This window comes from Pteronotus mesoamericanus, unplaced genomic scaffold, assembly GCF_021234165.1.
Source record: "Pteronotus mesoamericanus isolate MK-2021 breed Mesoamerican mustached bat unplaced genomic scaffold, CSHL_Meso_final contig_173, whole genome shotgun sequence".
Lineage (NCBI taxonomy): Eukaryota > Metazoa > Chordata > Mammalia > Chiroptera > Mormoopidae > Pteronotus > Pteronotus mesoamericanus.
Window position 1 is genome coordinate 12,339,186 of NW_026555072.1, and position 13,492 is coordinate 12,352,677.

Here is a 13,492-nt window from a genome sequence, read left to right on the forward strand (position 1 = left end):
CTGGCTCCCCAATCCAGGGTTCAGGGTAGGATTTTAAGGAGTTTCAGCACTGGATCTTCCTGGACAATGGACCCTTCACTTCTGTACTCAGGTTCCTGTCATGTCCTGGTCCTTTGTTTCTATGGTGGGGTTGGGGGAGGGAGCAGTTAATGGTTCCCAAGTGCTATTTGTGAGTGATGTTCACAAGTGTTACTCATAAGTAGTATAAACTTTGGTTCCAGGTCCTGTTAGAAACAGGATAGAACCAGCTTGAACTGGATCTGCAGTTACAGAACCACATGACAAGGAATACAGGGGCATCTAGGATCTGAGAGCAGCCCCTGGATGACCATCAGCAAGTAGACAGGGACCTCAGTCCTGCAACTGCAAGGAACTGAATTTTGCTAACAAGAGTGAGCTTGGAAGACTTTTACCCAGAGAATTTGGCCCACTTGACACCCAGATACTACCAATGCTGAACTTCTGACCTGCAGAACTGTGAGCTAAAAAATTGGAGTTGTTTTAAGCCATTCTGGTGTGGTTAGGAAGAGCAAAAAAGTCCAAAGGAAAGCCAGAAGTCATGCTTATTCAGAGCTTTTAAGGATATGATATGATTTCCCCACCATTTCCTGTGCATTTTCCCATGCCCTGTTCTCCAGGTAGAATGTCTTTCTCCTTATATATTCATGTCTGATGCCACCTTCTCCAAGAAGCCTTTATTCACCCTCTGCCCACCTGATAAAACTTCCCCTCTTTTGATTCCTTGCAACTCCTGAATTTGTAGAAATTTGATACACAGTAATAGATAATTAATACAGTCCTTAGTGGAGATTGGAACATAATTGAAGTGCTGCAAACAGGAGAATTGAAAAAGTAAGGTCAGAAAGCAGTGCTGAATTACACTTCAGAGAGCAACTTTTGCCATGAGGTATACCTGTGTTGTAGCCCAGCCCTACCACCTAGCTGTGAGATGTTGAACAATTTACTCAGTTTCCAGTTTCCTTACCTATATACTTACAGCTTTTCCCTCTTAGGTCTGTTTCATATATTCACAGAGAGGTGTTTAGTGAATATTCAATTTTATTGTATCATTATTTAACTTCTCATTTAATATGGCTTGGCTCCTTAGCTAGAAGGTAAGCTTCCTGCATGCATAGCAATATATCATATACTTTTTAAAATTCTTTAATAGTTATTTATTTAAATGAATTACATTTTCACTGTCTTACAATCTAAGATGATTATTCTAAACCTATAGAGATGTATTCACCCACATGTCTACACTTGCCACACTGTTTCTTTTCTACTTCCTGACAAATAATTTTGAAACTCTGGGGATTTCTGTATGCTAAGTCCCATCCTTCCCCATTTTCCTCAACAATGCAGGCTGAGCTTTACCTCTGTTTTTCCTGGGGTGGGCCAACCTTTCATCTTTCTTTATCCAGGTAACCAGAAGGATTATGAAGCAAAGTTTAAATGATTGAAACCACTAGAAACTGAATGGAAGACTGTTTAGTTTGCATAGTGCCCTACTAATGAATCCTTGAAGTTACAATGTCCTTGCCATTTCTAGCATAGCTTATTCAGCATTCTCAAATATCCATATATATGATGAACTTTCTTAGACCATAATACCACAATAGGACAGTTTTGAGTTTAGGTTGCACGTAGGAAAGTGAATAGGCTCTCGGGGCACAATTCTTGGTCTGAATCCCAATACCATTTAATTTCATCTTCACCTCACTGACTTGATAGGCAGATTTCATGAGGTGAAGTCTATGAAAACTCAGTAAGTGACAACTATTATGATTTCCAACATTAGTCACAACACGGACACTCACTTTAATCCCTATCAGAAAAATCAGTTTCATTTGCAAAGTTTACATTTCAGGCTGGAAAACCTAGAAGGAGGGATACAACCCATCTTTAAAAGAACGTTGCTTGCTGCTATCTTCTTTTAAAAAAATGTTTTCACCCTGGCTGGTGTGGCTCAGTGGATTGAGTGCCAGCCTGCGAACCGAAGGGTCGCTGGTTCGATTCCCAGTCAGGGCACGTGTCTGGGTTGCGGGCCAGGCCTCCAGTAGGGGGCGTGCGAAGGGCAACCACACATTGATGTTACTCTCCCTCTCTTTCTCCTTCCCTTCCCCTCTCTCTAAAAACAAATAAATAAAATCTTTTAAAAATATGTTCTTTTATATACAGGTCTTTCTCATTTTGGAGCTGAACTTCACTGCAATTTGAAGGGAAGCCTCATTTCATCCCTGTCTTTAAAGAACCTCAGGAGGATTTTCACTCCTGGGCCACAAGAAGCCTAAAATCAGCCATTACAACAGGCACTACTCATGGGGTGTAGCAGTATAACAGCAGTACAATTTGGGCTTGTGGGGTAATGAGGATTTCCTAACGGGCCATCCTGGTGAAAACACTGCCTATTTCTCAGGGCCTACTTCCTCTAAATACACAGTATTCAAACAGGGAAAGGGGGGAAATAAAAACTAATCATGTCTCTTTAAAAACAAAATGCTACAGTGCATGAGCTTCATTTAGCAAATGTTTGCTGGGTACCTATGGTATATCAGATATAGTATTTTACAGGTGGTTCATTAATAAAACTTTTAAGCAAATGAAACTTTATCTCTGTGGTTTCTTGGGTTGAAAGGATTATTTGGAAATCCTTGTAATCGGTGTCTACTCTTCGTTGTACTCTGCTAATCCTATATTAGTAAATTGAGTGTTGTATCATTCTTAAAGGAAAAAAAAATTCCCCTAGGATCAATGTGAATTCACTATGACGAGGAAAAATGAGGCAGATTTCAAGGCAAGTTCTCCTTGTTATTGACAGTTTAGACCACTTACCTTTTTCAAAATATTCTGTGATTGCCAAATTAGGTATTAACTCCTCAGCTATGCTTTCAAGGTCCTAGTTTACCAGCAAAGCTCTAACTTCCAATTCAGCCTTATTGCAGGTACTTGTCCTTTACGATCTCTATATTCCCATCAAAATAGATTTCTTGCTCTTCTCTTCTAGAAGTTATCTCTACTTAATATGTCATTTTTAAGGAGCTCGTTAATATTAAAAACATACATTTTATTAACAGAAAAACAAGAGGTTATTAGATGCTAGTGACCTAGTGGAATAGGTCCCACCAGGGTATCAATCCCTAACTTTGGAAGAGCTATTCTGGTGTGGTTAGGAAGGGCAAAAAAGTCCAAAGGAAAGACAGAAGTCATGCTTGTTCAGAGCTTTTAGGGATATGATATGATTTCCCCACCATCTCCTGTGCATTTTCCCATGCCACGTTCTCCAGGTAGAATGTCTTTCTCCTTATATATGCATGTCTGATGCCACCTTCTCCAAGAAGCCTTTATTCACCCTCTGCCCACCTGATAAAACTTCGCCTCTTTTGATTCCCTGCAGTTCCTTATTTGTTATGTTTTGTGGAACCCATTTATTTGAGTACCATGTGTAGATACAAACTTCCATGTTTCTCACCTTTGTATAATAATATTAATAAGAAATTTGTATACCATTTTACAGGTTATAAAAGTTCTTTCTACATAATATTTTTTTCTTCTAGCATAGTACATTCAGGAGCTCAAGAAATGGTTGAACTGAGAGTGAAAGGAGCCTTGAGCAATTGGAAAGCTCTGAACTCCTCATTCCCTCACATCAAGACCTTCTTAATCACATTCATTATAGTGTGACTCATTGCCCATTGGTTCCAACTGCTCGGGATGTTACACACAAGAGATTTTCTCTGGCTTAAAAATTTTGAAAAAGATAGCACTGTAACAGTAATTTACAAAGTTCACATCAGCCTCGTAAAGCCCTGTGTGTGTGTGTGTGTGTGTGTGCGCATAATTATTATGTAGGTCTGTGTGCATGCATGCACATGGGCATTTTTGTAATTAATGAGGTATAGATTGATTGGTTGTTATTTTTTTAAAGTCTGTTTCAGGTTAAATGGTTGTTCCAGGGAGCTCCATCAACAAGTGATATAGAAACAAGCTGCAGAATCAAGCATTGCTTGGCTCATGAATATTCTACGGAGACTGAAATCCTCAAAAAACATTTGTTTCCTTTTTCTAAGAAAGGACATTTAGCTTGACTGCCTTTTAAAGTTTGAGGAACTCAAAATTTGTAAATGGTTGTTCTTACCGCACTGGAACCCCTGAGGAAGGAGAGTAGATTTCGACAGACTGGCAACAGTATCAGCATGCAGTTGAAATTCAGGCAGGCTGCGGGGGCCCTGGCCAATGCCAGCGCTCGCTAGAAGAGGCAGAAGAGCGAGTAGCGTGATGCCTGTGAGCACAGAACTCCTCACCCAGTTCCGCAGGGTTCCTAGCATAAGACCCACACACCAGAGACATCAAGTTGTCTGGAAAGGTAGGTCCTTCTGAGCCAAGGGTTTATGCTTTAGGGCCTGCTGGGACCTTTTGTTTTAATCTGGCCCTTACCCCCAACCCCAACATTTTTAATGAAAATTTTCAAACATAAAGAGAATTTTAAATCATTTCATATTGAAAATTATCCATCTTCCCAATTCCATCTTTTACATTTTACTATGCTTGCTTTATCACATATCTACCCATCTATCCATCTCTCTCATCTATCCATCTATCTAACCATCACTTTGTCCATCCATCAACATATCTTACTTTTGATGCACTTCAAAGTAAACTGCAGACATCAGTTTGCTTCCCCCTATGTACTTAAGCATGCATATCATTAACTAGAGTGCAATATAAAAACTAGGGTTTTTAAAGGAAGTTTTCTTAGCCCTTAGACTGACCTTAAACCTAACCTAAGTTGGTATGGTATAATGCTTTGGTATTATAATTATTCTTTGAAATACCTAAGGAAGCTGCATATTTTGGAGGGGAAAAACAATGGGAAATCATTCTTCTCAGCATCAACCTAAATAAGTTAACAACAACCATAATAATGTAGTATAATGATATAATTTATACATATGACTTATAATACAATTATATTACTATTATTATTAAGTAATAAATTTATGGTTTCAGCATGATGTAGCAAATAATATCTTCTGGGGGCAGCTATAGCTGTAATTATTTTCATCTGTGATGAAGAAGAGACCTGGCAGTTCAACAAAACTGAGAATGGCTAATGGACCCAAGGAAAATTGGGGGCCTTCACTCTGCTAGCCTAATCAATGAATGTGACTCTTGGACAAATCCCCCAAAGTCTCCATCTGTAGGGAGAGGCTTATTTCCTGATGTTCATTTCATAACATGCCACTAGGAGCAGGGTTCTCCATGCACAAAAGTGGTAAGAATTGGATGATTTAGAGAATGTGAAAAGTCTCACTTGTCCCAGCTGCATTATGCCTGGATACATCTCTCCAACCTACCTTTCAATTCCAGAGTCAGTATTAGATTTAAGCTAAACACTTGTCCAGTGCTTTTTGGGAGGGAAGGGATGCTGCTGGACCTCTGCCATACTTTTGTTTGTCCCACACTAGAAAACCTAAAGACTCTTGTCTAGGAGGTTGCAATGGAGGGAACGAGGCTGATGGTGCTATTTGGGTTGGTCAGAATATTTACTGAAAATGCTAAAATGAATATTTGATTAACACTATGAGCCAGTCAATATTTCATGAGATGGAACTTATACTTACCCCAAGGAGTTTTCGAGTGTAAAAGAACTTAGGTGGAATATCATAAACCTGGTAGTACCAGACAAAGAGGAACACGTTCAACCCCAGCCATACCAGCTGCAAAAACAGAAACAGTTGCATGAAGTTTTCATATTTCAACAGATGGATTTCACAAAATATTGGTGTCAGACCAAGGTTAGGACTTCCCCAAGTCCACCCTTTGACACAGGTGGTTGCAAAGATGGGTGTAACCATCTTAGAGCTAACTCTTTCCTAGGGCAGTAACTTACTTCTCTGTAATTGGTCTTTCCACCCTGTGTCATTCCACAGGATTGTGTTACTACTTGGCCACTATGCCAAGTTATTATCAATCTATCTCCCCCACCCCTTATTTCACATCATCTTTTTTCTTAAACTTAGATAAATGATAGCACTTGACTCTTCTTAGAAAAAGAAGGTAAAGAGATATGTTGATATGTTGTTATGTTTTCCCCCACACCAGTAGGACGCTGTGTTCTACTTTCACAGGTGCCAATCAACTCCCTCCACCACGCAGCATCCCACCATAGCTAGTGGGAGTCTCATCAGCTAAAATGTCAAGCCTTTAATTCAGAGATTTTCAACCAGTGTGTGGTAAAAAAACTTTAAAACATGCAATACCTGACTATTTAGTCAGGGGCACTGACCTCTTTTCCCTTAGACTGTCAAATAAAAAGACGATAGCCAACGCAACAATAGCCATCTGGTGTGAATGAATAAAAATTATACCTATTTTTTTTTGTCATAGTGGCCAAAAAGCATAATGTATTTTTGGGTATGCTGCAGAATTATAGTAATTAGTTTATGTGTGCCATGTGATGAAAATGGTTGAAAATCACTGCTTTAATTCTATTTGGTAAGTTTTCCTTACTGTTTGAAGGAGCGTTATTGAGCTTAAATGGCCGCATAAGGGGCAGGGGATTTTTTTTAAAAAAATAGACCTTTCTAGATTGTGATTGCTTATTTCATCGGAAGCACTGACTGTATCAAGCAATGACACTGTCCAGTCTTCTACCTTCAGCTCCATAGTAATCTTTTCTTAACTGTGCTTTGAAGCTATTATATGTCCACAGATGCTTGAGAAGTCTCTCTTTAAAAAGAAGCTGCTTCTTTATTTCCTAGCCTTGTCATTCTTATTCTTGTTTTTCAAGCTATGCCTTCATTTTCAAGTATGTGAGTGCATAATTTAGAAGGAAATCATTTCCTGGGGAAAATTGTGGTGAGGTCTAAAAGTGTAATTTGAACTTATTTTGTACAGGAGCAACCTGTTCATAAAATGGTGATAACTCAAATTAATGGCTCTGAGTCCTCAGAAGAATTCTATATACATTAGAATGTTGGTTTGACATATTTTTTAAATTAGAAAATATGTGTTGTTTCAAATATATTTGTACCACTAATTTCTCCCTATCTTGAAAACTCAAAGACTCAATATTTACTTCATGATAAATTCTTTCAAAGGTTCAATTTATGAATTCTCCTTAACATCTATATAATGCTCTCATTGAATATTTGGAAAGGCTAGTTATAAATCACATTTCTATCTTCTCAATTGTCCATGATTGCTTTGCTGAGACCAACATTGTAAAATAATAGTTGATCTCTGTTATTTTAAAAACTAAAGAAATCAACTTATCAATTGGAAAATTAGCCCTATTTTTACATACAAAAATTGTTTCCCAAGATATATTAATTGATTTTTATGTAATCATATATAATATATATTAATATACACTGTATATGAGTCTATATATCTAATTTCAATTCCCTTCCCTTGAATTTTTATAAACTTTATAAATTACTTACCTCAGAGATAAGAAGGCACTTTACAAAAAAAGATGAGGTTAATCATTTTTTTGTGTAATTACTGATATAAAGGTTAATTTCCCACACGTGAGGCCCTGTTGTACTTGTTATTTGGAAAATCATATAAAATTTCAATTGCCCATTTTTTAAGTGGTATAAATGCATAAAACATAGAAATTTGCCTTGGAGTAAACATTAATAAACAACTCAGACTCAGTGATCATTAGCATGAAATGTCTTCTGCTCCCTCTGTGAAATGCTGGATAATTTAGTACTCTTAAAAACTCAAGAAATAAATTAGGTGAAAGTAATCCATGGTTACATTTTTTCCAAGAGTCAGTCTGGAAGAATTGACTCAGTCAGCTCACAAATGGATGCATGTTAACACAGTAAATCAGTTTCAACAAATATATCAAAGAAATAAAACAAACAAAAACCTTTGTTCCATTTTAGTTCCCGGGAACGCAGACAAGTCAGAGAATTCAAAATATATCTCTCATGTGTACTTACAATGACGAAGATGGAGAGCCCCTCATTCACAGCCCAGTTCCCCATGGTGGCAAAGGTTTACTCTCTTGTGTCAGCCTTTCTTTTCTGCTGTGCTGCTTCTGCCTGTGAGGAAATGAAAACAGCCCTTTGGGGCAATCTGTTTCCTTTTCTACTATCAGAAATTAGCTAATCATTGGTCAACTGAAAAGCTTGTTTTCATGAAAAAAAAATTCAATCTTTGAACCACAAAAGAACTACAGAAAAAGAGTCTATAATGATCTAATCACAACTAAGTAGAGTAGGAAATGAATGAAACTAATTTCTGCCATTGATAGACAAATAATAGTGTAATTCATTGGACGTATTTTACACAGTCAATTAACTTTTTTGACTAATCGGTTATGAATTAGAAATTTTTAAAAAGTCACCCAACTAGCCATGTCTTCATGCTGAGTGAAAAACATTAAATAGGTGTGATATATTTTGACAGTCTGAAGCAGCATTTTCAGTTGTATTGAGAAAAATAATAACAATAGTGACTGTTGATATTTATAGAATGATTACATTGTGCCAATTTTCTAAGGTATGCATGTGTATATGTACACACATTATATATAGATGCACACATATATATGTGCATATTGATGTACACAAAGACACACACATATATAAATTCAGTATGTGTAAATCATTTGATTATAACAATTCAACCCGTATAACATAGGTTCTATTATTAGGATTACATTTACAGATGAGGAACCTGAGACCCAGAGCAGTTTAGTTGACAAAGGTCACGCAGTTAAAAAATAGTGGAGCTGGGATTTGAAATACAAGGAATTTGGCTATACTTTTAACCGTGTTACTAGAAAAAAAGTCTGACTATGACAACCCCATCCAAAATCACTCCAAATACAAGTACAGGAAATGAAAATATAACAAATATACCAAAATGTTAAGATGATTATATTATTTTCAGGCAGATATGACATCCTCTAGGCCAAGTATGTAAACAGGGTCAGAACAAAAGTAGGTCAGATGTGGTAGATTCCAAAACCAAGATTTCGCATTTTTCCTGACTACTACCTAGTCTTCAGGACACAAAAGGAATAGATGGCAGGATGGCAAGCCCACTATGAGATCTAACTTGACTAATTGCAGAAGGGTGGTTGTACAACAGCTGTACTTACTAGAGAGGCAAAAGAAGAAACAGGAGGAACAAAGGAGAACGAGAAGTAAAAAGAGAAGGAGAGCTATGAACTCTTTTGGTTGTTGTCTACAAACAACTTGAGACAGCCTCCAGAATGGTGACAATTAGTAAAGTAGTATTATTTTTCATTTTTAGTATTTATTTTTTATTTTTACTTTATTTTTTAAAATTTTATTTTAATTTAATCTTTATTGCATTTTTCATTACTTTTGAGTCCCCTTTTACCCCTCCCCCCACAATCACCACACTGTTGTCCATGTATATAAGGCCTTTTTCCTTTTTGCTCAATCCTTCTAACTCCTCATCTCCACCCTTCCTGAGATGTCATCCTGCTCTCCGTCTATGAGTCTGTCCCCATTGTCCTTGTTAGTTCAGTTTGTTCATTGGATTTCACATATGAGTGAAATCATATGGCATTTGTCTTTCTCAGACTGGCTTATTTCACTTAGCATAATGTTCTCCAGGTCTATCCATGCTATCGCAAAGGGTAAGATTTCTTTCTTTTTTATGGCTGAGTAGTATTCCATTGTGTAAATGTCCCACAGTTGTTTTATCCACTCATCTACTGATGGACACTCGGGCTGCTTCCATATCTTGGTGATTGTAAATAATGCTGCAATGAACATGGAGGTGCTTATGTTCTTTTGAATTAGTGTTTTGGGTTCATTCAGATATATTCCCAGAGGTGGGATCACTGGGTCATAAGGCAGTTCCATTTTTAATTTTTTGAGGTATCTCCATACTGCTTTCCACAGTGGCTGTATCAGTCTGCATTCCCACCAGTAGTGTAAAAGAGTTCTCTTCTCCCACATCCTTACCAGCTCTTGCTGTTTGTTGATTTGTTGATGATAGCCATTCTGACAGGTATGAGACAATATCTCATACTCAGCTGTGACCTTCTCCATTGTTCTCAGACAAATGTAACCCAAATAAAGGACCACTGGCTTCATGGTTCCATTCCATGCAGATGAATTCAAAAAAACACAGACAATCAAAACATGTGCTGGTTATTCGTGTCTGCTTTGAGATCTATTCCCTACCCTTTCCTTGCTCTGTTCTGTTTCAGAAGGAATTGCATTTGCCAGGCTCCTCAGGCTCTGGCTTCCGGTATGTTCAGTCCAGCTGGAGGATAAGAAGCAGAAGAGAAGCCAGGGTTTTTTCCCCCCTGGCTTTCTGTTTCAAGTGACGTCTCTGGAGTGGCTGCATTTTCACTGAGGCTCCAGCTCTCACCAGTCAGGCTTTGTCTCTGCGCATGAGCTCTCTGCAGCCATTGTCACTGTAGTTCTAGCTCCTGCCAGGTGGTACTGGCTTCTAGGATTGAATAAGATTGTAACCACTTCCTGTACTTATTAATATTATGTTGCCTCTACACCCATGTTGGGATTTTCCACTTTCCCATCATCCATGTAAAAGATTCCTCATATGAAAATTCCTTCTGTTGAAATATGGTGGCTTCCGATTGCACTTTGCCTGAAAAAAAAGTAATTCAGATATGTACTCATTTTCTCATTTAGTTAAAGAACTGAGTCATATATGGATAATGAGTAATAAAACACCTTAAAAATATGTTCTTTCTATCTAGGGCACTCTAAAACTCTTTTGTAGGGATGACTACTGCTACACCGAGCTTTGAAACTTACCAAAGTCTTCTCCTCTCTACTTCTCCCCCTTTTCTCTTTCCCATACTACTAGTCTATCTTCTCTTATCTCATCTAGATCTTCAAGTATCTCCCCCATTTTTTCATCTACCTCCTGAGACCTGCACTGTGCTGTAGAAGCAATGGGAAGGGGGCCATGAATAGACATTTAATAGGAAATAAAGTCCTTCTTTTCACATAAACCTATTTTGGAACATTTTTCAACTCCCTTCCCCTCCACAATTTGAGAAAAAAAATTTTTTTTTAAAAACCAGAATATTTTCCCTGGGTAATCAATAACTCTCTCTTATTGCTTTTCTCTTCTCCTTTATAAAAGTCATCACAGGGCTGTGAATAGAGATGTCTTGAGAGCTTTAAGAACCTCAATCAGCTTCACAGCTGGAAGAAGAAAAACCCATTGCAATAAAGAATAAAATCTTTCTTTTATGGAAAGTGACTTTCTTTTTGAGGACACCAGTCTAGTAAATTGTAATGCGCACTGCTATTGAAAAGACAGGCAGAGAGTTTGATAAAAGAGAAACAGGTATTGGTTGACTGGTATTGACTGGACATGAAGAGTGAAGAAAATTGAACTTCTATGCATTAGCTAACAATTTATTTTCTCTGCCATTTTGTCTTCCATTGTCTCCTAAGTGGTTACTGTTAAGCTAGACTGTGGTGAATGCCACCTTCCAGGTGGCAGTATGGACCAACATCTTCTCGCTTGTGACTGAAATCCTAAACACTTCTGGCCGAGAAAAAAGGGAGAAGCAAATGCAAGTCTCCAGGAAATTCCTGACTTTGCATCTTGAGTATAATTCCTTCTTGATTTCTCAAATTAAAAAATTAGGCTCCTAATTTATTTCAAGAAGGATGTGTGAAATTGCTGAAGAAAGAGAGGTTACTACACCAAGATTTCCAATGAGTTTTGTTCCTGGTGATGAAAAAAAATGGATTTCTGTTCCTTTCATCTTTGCTATACATGCTGTTCTTTCTAGAACTGCCATGCTGTCACTCTATATGCTTCTATAAGTTATGTGGCCCTGCTTTCCTCACCTAAGGGTGACCAATGAAAGGACTTCATATCACTGGACACAGTGATTTTCCCAGGAGTGGGCACTTGATCCAAATAAGGCCAATTAAAGTTATTTGCTTGAGGAGTGGGTTGTTAGGGATGCTGAAACTGTTCTCTCTTTGTCAATGATGTATGCCTACTGTTGTCATAGATCATCTCTATTACCTTGTGCTAAGAAACTGCCGAAGAATTATGCCAATACAAACAAAAAACAATCAGTAGCTGGGGAAAAATGGAGAGGTTTAGAGACGAATATGATGACAATGTTTGAGTTCTCAGGTCTGATCTGCCTGAGACACTTGGACATTTCAGTTATTCTTATAATTGGGTTTCTTGAAAAGTAGAGTCTGAGAGGGAGATTAATGTTCAGGAGGTACTTTCGGAGATAAACAAACACCCAAGGAAAGTAAGGAAAGATAAGAAAGCAGAAGGAGAGGTGGAATTATTTTATGGTCACAATTAAGTCCCCAGCTATACTATGAGGAGACCTGAAGCCAGGATGACTCTGAAGGATCTAAGGAAGATGGCTCTCTTAACTGAGACAATCTCTGTAGGTGATGACAGCAGAGAAGCAGTCCCTTCATTCTTGAAGTTCAACCTGATCTCCACATTATAGTACCTAACTTTGTTACATAAGCCATGAATTCCAACCATTACCACTTCCTGCTTCAAACAAACAAACAAACAAACAAACAAACAGCTGGCTTTCTACAACTTATACTTAGAAGGGTTCCTACTAAAGCATGGTATAACGAAGCCCACTTTTATTCCAAAACCACAATCTCCAAGGTTAGTGAAAGTTGAATAAGGCTGCATAAATGGGGTCCAGATGTTCTATCTCCTGTTTGAAGGAGAAAATAAAGAAGAACATTCAGAAAGGAAGAGGCAATTTAGTCACCAGGTGACTAAAGGCATTAAGAACATAGTTTTGACTAGTATTTCTTTTAATAGAAAGTAAAAATATCTCTGTGATAAAGATTTAAAAGTTAACTCTGTATGTTAAATGATTTGTATAGAATAAGTAATCAGAATAATGAAGAAAATGAGTAAAGCTGACATATTTTCTCTCACTAATCATTGATTTGAATTTAAAACTGTCTATGCTTCCTGTGTAAATTGACTATTTTCTTTTTTCTTGAAAAAATGTATTTGTGCAGACAGATGTTGGTTTTAACAACTGCTAACAAATGGATAATAGATTTATCTGTATGATCACTTCATAAGTTATATAAATGTATAATCACTGGACTATACACCTAAAACTAATATAATATTGTATGTCAACTATAATTAAATTTTTTAAATAAAGCAAAAAAGGAATTTTTTTTCTATGTAATCTATTTAAAAATGAACATGTATATTCCAGAAATGTTACTGTCATGAAAGGCAATGAAAGGAAGGATTCAAATATGTATAAAATGTATTATTTTACACGGTTCAAAGGACTTTGTAAATGTTATTAAGTTAAAGATTTTGAAATGGGGAGATTACCATGGCTTGTGCCTGATAGGTCCAATGTAATCTCAAGGGCCCTTATTAGCGGGAGGCAGGATGTTCAGAGGACTAAAGAGAGGATGTGAGAAATGAAACAGAGATTAGAGAGGAAAGAAGATTCTATGCGGCTGACTTTGAAAAT

The 13,492-nt window shown here is 37.3% G+C and overlaps 1 protein-coding gene across 1 annotated transcript in view; it reads right to left on the reverse strand.

Annotated features, from left to right (window-relative positions):
- LOC129065274 (cytochrome b-245 heavy chain) overlaps positions 1-8,057 on the reverse strand; it is a 30,469-nt gene extending 22,412 nt beyond the window's left edge. The window contains exons 1-3 of the mRNA XM_054566566.1: positions 7,959-8,057; positions 5,625-5,720; positions 4,139-4,249 (exon numbers count right to left, since the gene is read on the reverse strand). Coding sequence (XP_054422541.1) covers positions 4,139-4,249; positions 5,625-5,720; positions 7,959-8,003 — 252 coding nt within the window. The 5' untranslated portion in view covers positions 8,004-8,057. The remainder of the gene's footprint in view (positions 1-4,138; positions 4,250-5,624; positions 5,721-7,958) is intronic.
- Between the last annotated feature and the right edge of the window lie 5,435 nt (positions 8,058-13,492).